At 39.9% G+C, this 13,917-nt stretch overlaps 1 protein-coding gene across 1 annotated transcript in view; it reads left to right on the top strand.

Annotated features, from left to right (window-relative positions):
* LOC126162523 (macrophage mannose receptor 1-like) overlaps nucleotides 1-5,946 on the top strand; it is a 49,112-nt gene extending 43,166 nt beyond the window's left edge. Inside the window, exon 6 of the mRNA XM_049919093.1 lies at nucleotides 4,647-5,946. Within this exon, the coding sequence (XP_049775050.1) occupies nucleotides 4,647-4,816 (170 nt within the window). The 3' untranslated portion in view covers nucleotides 4,817-5,946. The remainder of the gene's footprint in view (nucleotides 1-4,646) is intronic.
* The last annotated feature ends 7,971 nt before the right edge of the window (nucleotides 5,947-13,917 follow it).

Genomic DNA, 13,917 nt, shown 5'->3' with positions numbered 1-13,917 from the left:
GGTCAGAGACCGCATCTGTCCCTGAAAATGTCTTACAGTTTAAAACCCTGCTCTGAAATCTCTGTCTTACCATTATGTAACCCATCTGAAACCTTGTGGTGTCTCCAGGTTTCTTCCACGTATACAATATTCTTTCATGATACTTAAACCAAGACTTAGCTATGATTAAATTATGCTCTGTGCAAAATTCCAGCAGGCGGTTTCCTTTTTCATTCCTTTCCCCAGTCCACATTAATCTACTACTTTTCTTTTTCTTATTTTTCCTACTATCGAATTCCAGTCCCCCACGACTATTAAATGTTCGTTTCCCTTAAGTATCTGAATAATTCATTTTATCCCATATACATTTATTTAATCTCCTACTCATTGCTTTAGTGGTTGTGAGCTTCTCTTAGGTGTTTTCTAATGTCATCTGCCTGTCTTACAAAGAGTTGCAATGTTGGTGTATTCGTATCATTTGCCAGCCAGCAAAGACTTCGTTGTTCATCTATGAGCGACAGTCAAATTAAATCGAGACAGATGGAAAAAGGTATGTAAACTACTTATTATTTCATAAGTATTCGCCATAACTGTTAATATATTTATGCTTCTGTGAGACAAGACGGTCAATCCCTTCGAGGAAAAATGTTTCAAGTTTTCATGAACCGTGATTGTAATCAAGTGTGCACCTCTTCGTCTGTACCACGAATGTCTTCCTTCAGGACACTAGAAATATGGAAATCGCATGGGGAGAGAATGCATTTATGGAGGATGTTAGCGGGCCCATAGCTTGCCAGAGTTGTTTAGACTACGATGCAGAAGTTTTGCTGGGAAACCCATGCACATCATCCACAATCTTGTTGCTGCCAGAGGTGGCTACTATGTGTACTACATGTCGTATAATGTATACCTAAAATGATCTACAAACTGATTCATGTTCTCTTCGTAACATGATTGGCAGGATAGATACTGGCAGGATAGATACAGGGTGGTTCAGCAGCCCCTACCACTGGTTTTTATGCAACCCGCAAAGCCTTATACCACATGCTAGCTTTTCATATTCTCTCGCACGCTACGCGTGAACTTGTAGTCCTACAGAAAAAACGAACGTGGCCTTTTCGTGGGGAATTTAGTGCAGTTAAATTTTGTATTTGTATCCACTTTCGCCAGAGGCCTACGTTTTCGAATTATTCAAGAAATACGTACAGAAGTAACCTTCAAACGAGTTTTTCTTGAATAACTCGAAAACTGTGGCCTCCAGCGGAAATGAACCTCGGTATAAAGTATAACTACACTAAATTTCCTACAAAAAGGTCCTGTTAATTTTTCCTGTGGGTTTAATAGACTTGCACGTAACAGGCGAAAGAATATGAAAATCTTGCATATGGTATAAGGCTTTGCGGATTGCATAAACACCCAGTGGTAGGGACTCCTGAACCACCCTCTCTTTCAAGGTGCTGCGGGCTCCATAAAACTTAGAGACAGAGGTCACTGAATCATCCCATACGTTGACAACTTTCATAGCAACCTAAATACAGCAGAGATTTAGGTGATACGACAGCGGAATCTTCTCATAAAGAGGCCTACGTTGTCATTTTGAATAATCGGATCTCTGGCGGACGTTCGCGACGTTCTTGTACGATATTTCGATTGCGTAACTCGCTGTCTTCTTCAAGCTTTACCTGAGAATGGTCCGTAAGTGGATCGAGTCCAGTATTTATGCCTAGATGGTGCTGGACGCTCCGCAATCGGACCGCGGCGCCAACATCCGGCAGAGACCTCTGTTGTTGTGGTCTTCAGTCCTGAGACTGGTTTGATGCAGCTCTCCATGCTACTGTACCCTGTGCAAGCTTCTTCATCTCCCAGTACTTACTGCAACCTAGATCCTTCTGAATCTGCTTAGTGTATTCATATCTTGGTCTCCCTCTACGATTTTTACCCTCCACGCTGCCCTCCAATGCTAAATTGGTGATCCCTTGATGCCTCAGAACATGTTCTACCAACCGATCCCTTCTTCTTGTCAAGTTGTGCCACAAACTCCCCAATTCTATTCCATACCTCCTCATTAGTTATGTGATCTACCCATCTAATCTTCAGCATTCTTCTGTAGCACCACATTTCGAAAGCTTCTATTCTCTTCTTGTCCAAACTATTCATCGTCCATGTTTCACTTCCATACATGGCTACACTCTACACAAATACTTTCAGAAAAGACTTCCTGACACTTAAATCTATACTCGTGTTAACAAATTTCTTTTCTTCAGAAACGCTTTCCTTGTCACTGCCAGTCTACATTTTATATCCTCTCTACTTCAACCATCATCAGTTACCTTGCTCCCCAAATAGCAAAACTCCTTCACTACTTTCCTAATCTAATTCCCTCAGCATCACCCGACTTAATTTGACAACATTCCATTATCCTCGTTTTGCTTTTGTTGATGTTCATCTTATATCCTCCTTTCAAGAAACTGTCCATTCCGTTCAACTGCTCTTCCAAGTCCTTTGCTGTCTCTGACAGAATTACAATGTCATCAGCGAACCTCAAAGTTTTTATTTCTTCTCCATGGATTATAATACCTACTCCAAATTTTTCTTTTGTTTCCTTTACTGCTTGCTCAATATACAGATTGAATAACATCGGGGAGAGGCTACAACCCTGTCTCACTCCCTTCCCAACCGTTGCTTCCTTTTCATGCCCCTCGACTTTTATAACTGCCATCTGGTTTCTGTACAAATTGTAAATTGCCTTTCACTCCCTGTATTTTACCCCTGCCTCCTTTAGAATTTGAAAGAGAGTATTCCACTCAACATTGTCAAAAGCTTTCTCTAAGTCTATAAATGCTACAAACGTAGGTTTTCCTTTCCTTAATCTATTTTCTAAGATAAGTCGTAGGGTCATTATTGCCTCACGTGTTCCGACATTTCTACGGAATCCAAACTGATCTTCCCCGAGGTCGGCTTCTACCAGTTTTTCCATTCGTCTCTAAAGAATTCATGATAGTATTTCGCAGCCGTGGCTTTCTAAACTGATAATTCGGTAATTTTCACATCTGTCAACACCTGCTGTTTTTGGGATTGAAATTATTATATTCTTCTTGAAATCTGAGGCTATTTCGCCTGTATCACAACTTCTTGCTCACCAGATGGTAGAGTTTTGTCAGGACTAGCTCTGGATTTCCACTAACTCTCGTCTTTTTACTTACTTCATCCTCTGCTGCCTTCACTACTTCATCCCTCAAAGCTACCCATTCTTCTTCTACTGTATTTCTTTCCCCCAGTCCTGTCAATTGTTCCCTTATGCTCTCCTTGAAAAGCTGTACAAGCTCTGGTTTAGTCAGTTTATCCAGGGCCCATCTCCGTAATTTCCCAACTTTTTGCAGTTTCTTCAGTTTTAATCTACAGTTCAGAACCAATAGATTGTGGTCAGAGTCCACATCTGCACCTGGAAATGTCTTAAAATTTAAAAACTGGTTCCTAAATCTCTGTCTTACCATTATATAATCTTTCCGATACCTTCTAGTATCTCCAGGATTCTTCCATGTATACAACCTTCTTTTATGTTTCTTGAACCAAGTGTTAGCTATTATTAAGTTATGCTCTGTGCAAAATTCTACCTGGCGGCTTCCACTTTGATTTCTTACCCCCAATCCATATTCACCTACTATGTTTCCTTCTCTCCCTTTTCCTACTCTTGAATTCCAGTCACCCATGATTATTAAATTTTCGTCTCCCTTCACTACCTGGATAATTAAACTTATACTACTGTAGTAGGCATGGGCTTCGTGTCTATCTTGGCCACAATAAAGCGTTCACTATACTGTTTGTAGTAGCTTACCATCACTCCTATTTTTTTATTCTTTATTAAACCTACTCCTGCATTACCCCTATTTGATTTTGTATTTATAACCCTGTATTCACCTGACCAAAAGTCTTGGTCCTCCTGCCACCGAACTTCACTAATTTCCACTATATCTAACTTTAACCTATCCATTTCGCTTTTTAAATTTTCTAGCCTACCAGCCTGATTATGGGATCTCACATTCCACGCTCCGATCCGTAGAACGCCAGTTTTCTTTCTCCTGATAACGACGTCCCCGCCCGGAGATCCGAATGGGGGACTATTTTACCTCCGGAATATTTTACCCAAGAGGACGCCATCATCATTTAACCATAGAGTAAAACTGCATGCCCTCGGGAAAAGTTGCGGCTGTAGTTTCCCCTTGCTTTCAGCCGTTCGCAGTACCAGCACACCAAGGCTGTTTTGGTTAGTGTTACAAGGCCAGATCAGTCAATCATCCAGACTGTTGCCCCTGCAACTACTGAAAAGGCTGCCGCCCCTCTTCAGGAACCACACGTTTGTCTGGCCTCTCAACAGATACCCCTTCGTTGTGGTTGCACCTACGGTACGGCCATCTGTATCGCTGAGGCACGCAAGCCTCCCCACCAATGGCAAGGTCCATGGTTCATGGGGGGACCTCTATTATTTAAAATTTCAACATATAGTCTGAAAAATTACAGGCATACGTTGTATTTTTCTGAAGAAGGATGGAGTCATATTTCTCTGCTAGGATTAGATGTGATTGAACTGGGGAGTATTAGTTCCTAACTGTGGCTTTGTGATAGCTCCTACGCCTTCGATGTCTTTTTCAGAACGTCATTTGTTGTAGATGAGCGCCTGTCGGACATGGAGTTCCACGAATGGCTGCCCGGGCAGCCGGACGATGGGGGTGGCGGTGCCGGCGCCGGAGAGGACTGCGTGGCGCTGCACTCGCACGGCTTCCTGGCCGACGTGTCCTGCGAGCTGCCGCTGCGCTACGTCTGCGAGTGGCTGCCGTGACCACCGTGTCCGTTTCGTCACCAGCCAGACACCGCCTCTCACAGCCGCGCACAAACGATATCTCAGGATGGACCTTACACCTTTCTCATGAAGGACGCGTCTTCGGTTTATCAAACACCTTTCTGTGAAGAAACAACGTACTGTCCGAAATAGTCTTATAGATAAATAACACTCAAGAAATCTCAGCGCTTAGCCGAGCTGTAAATAATTAAAACATATGAACTCTAGAACCACTAGTCAAGTAAGGCCCCCTTACACAGAAACGTACGCACTCGTGTGCAAAGCAGAGATAAAGAATGGGGGTGTGGTGGAGTCAGACGGATACCGAGGTAGAAATAAAGTGTGTGAAGGTATGAAAAGTCAATATTATAATCTCTTACCATGAAATGCTACTTTCGCATCTCAAAAAACCCAAATTTAAAGTAAGAAAACAACTGTTTTGTCACGAATATTCGCCCTAGTCACGCAGCTGAACACTGCGAGTGCTTAATACAATTTCTTAGCTGTTCCAGCACAAGTCATTAAAGCTATGCGGGACGTAACATCTCAAAGATGTTGAAACCAGTTGCACCTTTAGGATGAGAAATAAGAAAGAAGAAACCGATTCCCCCACAAATACTCATTAATTAATTTTGTAAGAAATCCATGACACAATATCTTGTACTTTTCTTGTAATTATAAGTTTCAGCCGAATTAGGCCATATTCAGGCCGAAAATGGGCAGAGGATGGTAAGTATAAAAGAAGTGAATGAGGTGGTGTCCAGGTGCACCAGCCAATGCTTGTGGTAGCTCTCATCCTCTGCACATTTTCTGTCTGAAGGTGGCCAACTCAGATGAAACCCTAATTTCAACAAAAATACTTTGTCTAGACTGCACTTTGTTCATAAATTCATAAAAAATCATAGCTTTTTCTCCTCGCTAGAAAGCACCGATATTCCGTTAGTTAATTGTCGTTTCTCTGGTGACTTTATCGCAAACGACTCTTTGCCTGTCAGAGGCTTGTATCAACTTCAAATATCATCGAACTGTTTATCCTTTTTTAAAATGAACATACCACCATTTGACCGTACTGTTGTTCACTTAATTACGACCTAGATTTAGGCCTTTTTGCCATTTAAGGAAATATTGGCTCCACACGAATTTTCTTTTTACTGTTATTAATAATTTTCTTCATTTATGGTCAATTTTGATCTTGTTGTCCTGCAATATATGTTAATGACATAAACTCAATCACTTGAAAATGGCATTAAAGGCAGAAACGTAGGTCGTAATTCAAATAAACAAGAGTACAGTCAAATGGCAATGTGTTCATTTAGGAATTATCGTATGACTGTAGCACAGCAACATCAAGAATTGTTTATCGTTTATTATCTGAGTCACAGTTATTTGATATAGAAATCTTGGTTAAGATTCATTGAATTGTATCCTGAACGCCGTACATACCAATTGTTACCTTGATCTGAATTTTGTAAGAAAATCAGAAAGACATATGCACTTAAAAAATATGTACTATATAAAATACTACCACTGCCCACCTGCTGCACATGAGAATAAATACAATAACACGGAATTTATTATTACTTGAACATTATGTAATTAGTGAAAATGACAGTACAATAAAGAGGGAAGGCCATCACGACATATAAAACTAGAATTACTACTCTTCGCAAGGCTACACGAACAGTAGTAGTTCAGATTTTCACTTTATTGGGATATTCAACAAATTATCCACTTTCACTACAATCGTTTGATGTTGCATGATTGCAACCTTGTATGTCTCAAGTCAGTTATTAAAACAAAGAAGTGGAATTCACACTAGTGTCTTTTCATTTTTAATTTCTTTAAGAAGTTAGGATCCGGCAACTGTCGTACATAGTAGTCGAACAATACTATAAATTAGGAAATAACCGTTATTTCTGTAACCAGATGCTTTTGCTATTTGGCCTCCTATTTGTGCATGTGCACGATGAAGCAGTCTATACGCATTTCATTGCGCATTTATGTATTTCATTAATTAGTCCTAATATTAAACATAATCTTGTGATGCAGGAATCATTAATATGACGCACTTGTTCATACAGTTTGCACTTTGAAATTCAAGGCTTATATCAAAGTAAAATCAAAATCACTGTCTGTTTATTAAAAAGGAGATTCTTGTCGTGTGTAAAGTATACTAGCCACAAGACATAAAAAAATTTTCAATGCTTAATGGCAAAGGTAATACTATGGAAAACAGCACAACCAAAGTGGAGGAGGGTTACTGAACATAGTATGCAAAAAATCCTTTACCTTATAAGATGCATTAAAAATTCCTCAATTTGAATCAGAAACAGCTGCCATTATAAGTAGCTTACAAGTAGCTATCCTAAGGTATAGCAAAGCAACTTCAGTCAATCAATAAATGTAAGTCTTACATATCAGATTATACATAATTTTAGGATCCTTTCAGAGTACGCTCATGAAAGATTTCCATTTTTAGCAATCTTATACAACTGATTGCTTCATGAATAATCTGTACATAAAGACTGGAAAGTTTGGCAGGTAACAACAGTGCACAAGAAAGGAAGTAGGATAATCCGCTGTTCTTATAGACATATGTCACTGACATCGATTTGCGGTACGATTCTGGAATATGTACTTTGTTCTGATATTATTAAATGCCTCAAGGAGAACGACACAAAGCGAGCATGGGTGCAGAAAATATCGTTTTTTACTCACCTGAAGTACTGAGTGTTAACGAAAGTGCATCTGAAGTTGATTCCATATTTGTAGATTTCCAGTAGGCTTTCCACAACATTCCTCCCAAATCGCTTCGAGTCAAACTGTGTATATGTGTGTGTGTGTGTGTGTGTGTGTGTGTGTGTGTGTGTGTGTGTGTGTGTGTGTAGAGTAGTTGTGGTACTGGGTTCGTGGTGTCCTGTCTAAAACGTCAAAGTTCGGAGTAATTGACGGGAGTCGTTGAGTGAAACAAATTGCTCCACCAGCTGCAGCCACGGATTCGAGACCAGGTCAGGACAGCCACTGCCTGCACTGAGTCTCCTTTAAGAGTTGGTGCCACAGTGCCACAGACCTGCTGTCTGTGCCTGTCATCGTCACATACCTGCCAGAGGGCAGCGGGTCATGTCCCGTGCATGACAGTCTCCACCCGCCTCTGCAGTGGACACGTTCGGGGTCTGAGTCACAAGTGTGGCCGTTCGCAGAGCAACGCCGACGCAGCTGAAGTACGAGAACGCCGCTGCTCGGCCTGATGTTGGCATCGCAGGGTGCCTGTGTGTTTCTCTCCAACAGGGTGGAAGCAGCTGCCTGTCAGCCGTCGGGACACTACCTTGGGAGGAATAGTGTCGAAAGCCTACCGGAAATCTAGAAATATGGAATCAACTTTGGATGCCCTTTCGATAGCACTCAGTACTTCAGGTGAATAAAAAACGATATTTTCTGCAACCATGCAGGCTTTGTGTCAATAGGTCGTTCTCCTTGAGGCATTTAATAATATCAGAACAAAGTACATATTCCAAAATCGTCCCACAAATAGATGTCAGTGACTTATGTCTATAAGAACAGCGGATTATCCCACTTTCTATCTTGTGCACTGTTGTTACCTGCCAAACTTTCCAGTCTTTATGTACAGATTATTCATGAAGCAAAAAAATGAAACTCTTTCATCAGCGTACTCTGAAAGGATCCTAAATTGATATATGATCTGATCTGGTAGCCGTGCATTTATAGAGGTGGGGCGTGTCTGCCACACATCGCTAACGACATGATCCATATTTAAAGTTGAATAAAACGTTTACCTCGGCCAGCAGTGTCTCTGGGCCCACCAGTCCAACAACACCACCACTCACCTTAACAAATCTCGTCTATACTCTACAAATCTGATATCTGCTTTTCCGAAAGGTCCTCTGCTATTCCTAATCTTTATAAACGATTGAGGAACTAATCTGAGTATCTCTCTTGCATTGTTTGCAGATTACCGACCAATAACGTAATCAGAATATGATAATGCGCTACAAAATGATTTAGACAAGTTGTCTGTGAGGTGCGAAAATTTGGAATTGACCATAAACTATAAAAAGTATGAGGTCCTCCACACGACTACTAAAACAAAACCTTTAAATTTCGGTTACACGGCAAATCGCACAGATTTAAATGTTGTTAATTCAACTAATACCTTAGGCTCACAAATATGAATAGCAAAGACCAGAGCCATCAGAAAGAAAATGTTGTGAGAAAAGGGGACCAAAGGCTGTACTTAGTTTCAGAACACTTAGAACCAGCATGCAAATGTACTGAAGATACTAAACTATGATTAAAAATTTTTTCAGGCAATAGTCATCAACAGAAATGTATTGTAGTAAATACATGACACAGCGCTGTGCTGTACATCCTTATTTATTTCGACCAATTTCGGTCTTTGACCATCTTCATGGAACAACACTAACGTGAAATAAAGAAAACAAAATGTAAAATCATAGAATATTGAAATCATATGCAATAAATCAATCATAATTTGCTATTTATGAAAGAAAAGAGTATAGCCTTCATATCTCATACGTCATAGAACGTGAGAATTCTGTCTCTATCACACCCGAAATGACTGTGCACAACAAAATAACGAAGACTCACAACGAGATGATGTGGCACAACAAACACTAAATGTTTTTATTTTAGGTCAGACCAAAACAAGTACGTACAGCACCAAACAAAACAAACTACACAACAAAGTTATCACATTGACGGAAGTAAATTTACAAAATAATTTACACAACATGGGTCTAAATGGAGGCGTTTAAGCATACCCACAAGTATATCTTTCTTTCCTTCTATACATGATGTAGTTAAGTAGTTAAACAAAAACATCGTAGGCCTTGTATGTACTACATACTACCAATAGTGACCATAAAGTGTGTCGTTTCTACTATATGAACAAGTTTGATTTTACAACCATGGAACAACATAGTCTATTATATGATGTACTCAAGTATACCACACAGAAAACATAGTCATTCTTAGTTAGATTCTTGGCTAAGAGTGATTATTGTTGTTTTCTTGTTCTTCTTTTACTGTCGTGGTGTTATGTTTTGCGTAATACTTCTTGCCCTCTTTATGGTAAAGTTGTTGAAATTCAAATGGACAGATTATTTTATTGTGAGCTCCATTGTGTTTGCTATTAGGTTGTGCATTCTGATAATTCGAGCCCTGAAAACCTTACTGTATCGTCTTGTGTATTCACTGGGAGTCGTTTGCGTTGGTCAATAAAGATATTTGAATATTGTTGAGGATTTGTGCTCATACCACCCACTGTCACATTCCACTCCCACCGCTTGCTGTGGCGGAGCATCCATTTATGCATTATACAGTTCATCCATAAACAAAATTTAACCCTCTTTTTGTATCTTTTAATCACTATGTGGTGTATGTGAAAAAATGTAAAATGGGAATGAATGTGGAAAAACCTTTACTTGTAGTAGCGGACGTTAAGGTTTCACTTGGAATTTCTCTGATTAAAGATGCTCTATTTATAAAGTGAATAAAGCCGAAAAGAAAATCGTTTTAAAATGCTATCCAACTTACGTCATGTATGATTCGTCACAAACAGTTGTACTTATCACAGCGGTAACTTTATAAGGCTGAAATTATTTTCTATTGAACATTGAGTAACTTTTCCATCTCTGACACTGAGATTGGAACCATAAGAAAATCCAGATTTTGCTTCATCAGTTGGATATATACCAAAATCAAGAATTCAGTCATAATCCATAACTCGTGGTTGCTGTGAGTTTGTAATGTAACATCACACAAACTATTATCCGGATGACGAAGCCGCTTCTTCCCCTAACTTCTCGATATAGTCTTACCTTAGTAAAATGAAACAATTCCTTGTCATCTGAATAATTCGTAAGAGATCAGATGTGGTTCTGTCTGAACTGTTGATTAAGTTAAAGTTAGAAGATAATTTATTTAATTACTTCTCCATGATTTATTTAATAACTTCTACATGAGGCACTAGTGCAAGACCTCATGGTTTCTCTGTGCCACCCTCTCATAAATATATCTCCATTAGATTGGGAGGGAATGAAACGTAAATAAAGCTACTGTATGAGAGGCTCTTTCATATTTAAGTTATTACTTGATCACAAGAGTAAAATTTTCGCAGAATAGTGACATTAACGTTACATGATTCACATAGTGACCTTGGCACAGTCATACGAAGTCCTGTTCCATATGTAGATTTGGAAAACGTATAAGAATTAAAACGTTTTACTGAATCAAATATCGGTTTGCTAAATTTGATCACGAATCAGATGCAGCATGTAAACAGAATGGAACCTTCCCCCACCTTCGTAATCTTATTTGCACATATCACTTCACTATTCATTCGACATGAGTGCCTGAGATAGCTTACTAATCGAATATGGCTTGTCAAGCAGGTAGCTGTAGAAAAAATATTACTTTTGTGTTCCAGAGTACAGTAATGGAGAACAGCTCTACATGATTCTGATTATAACTTCAATCATACAAACCCATAACTACTATCAGAAATAGCTCTCTCTCTTTCTCAAGACACCCACACTCTTTAGCACACCATTTCACACGGAGGCAAATGCACGCCTCCGCTCTAGAACAGTTTCCAACAGAACAGTCAGAATTCATGAACAGTCTCAGCGCTCTCATTTCCCATTGGACAAGGCCTCTCTTGCCTCTTGCCTCAAAGATCTTATGCGGAGAAACTATCTTAGCAGTCACAGCAGTGAGGATACAGAAGTCTATCTCTGGATGTAGATATGATACCAAACATTTCTTGCTAATAGTAGAAAGGTAATAAATGTAATACACGGAAGTTGACAAACATAACGGATAACTCCCAACTCTTTTAGCTGAAGGGTAGAGTAATCTTGCGCTACCAGCCCACCCTTGCACCTTTGGAGCATAACGCAGTAACAAAGTCAAAAATAATTGGTGTACGTTTTTTGAACTTGCCTCCATCACCTTGTAAATGCCACCATAATGTTAGTTCTTTCATCTCAAAACTGTAACTGTGTATCCCTGTGCATCACCTGTTCTTCTAATTCGCGAGCTATTGTGGCCACAGAAAAGTACACGCACAGATTAGTCTCTTCCTGGTTTTTATATACTGACAGTCATCCAGATTTGCATACTAAAAAGTTGCACGTAGTAGCGACGTCACCATATTTTGGCACCACTTACGGCTTAAGCGTAGTAGGTTTTTTCTACTGCGTATTTAACGTTTTAATAATTTTAAAAAAAAATTTAAACTTTGTTAGGAAATTCTCACATTAATTGTATGACAATTTTTATTTGTTTCCCTAGACCTGAAAAGGGTTTCTAATGAACTGAAACAAGTTATAATCATGTTCTTGTTACATTATACTGCGTTGAAGAGCAATAAAATTAATAATTTCTTCTCTCTATCTAATAAAAATATTTGTACGAGAGTATCCTGAAAAGTAATCCCTCCGAATCTCTTATGTGAAAACTGTTAAGGATTTTTAAATGAAACAAACGTCGTTGATGTTCAACTTTAAAGAAGCTCTCCTGCGACCCTTGCAGAACTAGCACTCCTGAAAGAAAGGAACGTATCGAGCAACGTAACCTCTTACCTGTGTTTACATTCCGCGCTGACCAGTTACAGCTGTAGCGGCGCATCGAAAGCTAAGTACTAATTAATTGCTTGTGTATAGTGGTTTACTTAGGGACTATAGTAGTCTTCAACCGGAGTTTTTTGTGTTTTCTGGTGAAATAATTTCAGAAGAACCTTTTGCGAACTGTTTTCAGCTTCGTTACTGTCTCATTAGACGTTTGATTCTCTTTCTGTATTAGTCTTTTGTTTTATTCACATTTGTTGTTTATTAATACTGTTAATAATAGTAGTTACTTCCCTTGTAGAGTAAGTTTGTGTTTATTGTAGTCAGGTTTTTAACATCTTCTTATTGTAGTAGCGGAACTTAGAAAAAGTAGAATTTTACCATGAGTGAGAAGTGTGGGCTTTGCCGTATATTCGTGAGTAGTGGATTGCGGTGTGAGACTTGTTCGAAGTATTTTCACTTAGGGGAATGCAGTGGGGAAGCCAGTGGGCATTCTGGTGAGATCCTCTCCTGGAACTGCAGGTTATGTAGCAAGAGCAAGTTTATAAAGGAGCAGGAGTGTAAGATCAGTGCCCTTCAGGTGTCGTTGAAAAACGCACAGGAGGAGCTAGATAGGATGAGGAGGGAGAAGGGGATTGGGGAATGGGAGCTGGCTGTTGGCAAGAGATCTGCCAGGAGAAGAAGATTTTCAGATAGTTTTACTATTGGTGTTTACAATAGATATGACCAACTGTCAGAGTCTAGTGTACAGGAATCTCTAGTAGCTGTACATGTAGGAAGTATGCAGCAGACCTCAGTAGTTACGGTGGCTAGAACAGTTGTAAAGTCGAAGAGGAAGAAGATGGTTCTGCTGTTAGGTAGTTCTCATGGCAGAGGTGTAGGCCAGCAGTTGCAGGAAGTGCTGGGGAGTGAGTACCAGGTCACCAGCATTGTGAAGCCTAATGCAGGATTGGCTCAGGTGACTGTTAACATAGGGGGGTTATGTAGGGATTTTACTAAAGAGGAGCAGGTAGTGATTGTGGGTGGAGCTGGTAACAGTATTGATAAGGATGGGGAGTATGACATAGATGGTGACCTGGAAAAGATAGCCACTCAGACTGGCAACACGAATGTGCATTTCGTGGAACTGTTTCAGCGTCACGATCGGCCTCATCTTAATACAGTCGTCAGGCGTAATAACATGAGCCTTGGGGGTGCGCTGATGACAGAAAGCATGGGTAACATTTCAGTGGTGTCGGTGGAGTCTATCAGCAGGACGGGTTTCACTAGACATGGCCTGCACCTCAACAGGTACGGGAAGGGGAGGTTGGCAAAGCTTATAGGTGACAGCATAGGTGGGGTTGGTGGGATCACTCATGGGAAAATTCCTACAGTAGTGGGTGTAAGAGCTGCACCTTTTTTATATTGAAGTCAGCTGATAAGTATTCCTGCTTAAGGGAAGTCTCTCTAACAAAGGAACCACTTTTGACAAAGCATAGGTATCCGAGTAATGAG

This window comes from Schistocerca cancellata, chromosome 2 (assembly GCF_023864275.1).
Source record: "Schistocerca cancellata isolate TAMUIC-IGC-003103 chromosome 2, iqSchCanc2.1, whole genome shotgun sequence".
Taxonomy (NCBI): domain Eukaryota; kingdom Metazoa; phylum Arthropoda; class Insecta; order Orthoptera; family Acrididae; genus Schistocerca; species Schistocerca cancellata.
The sequence above is the reverse complement of the archived record's forward strand: the minus strand, read 5'-3'. Positions and strand labels throughout refer to the sequence as shown.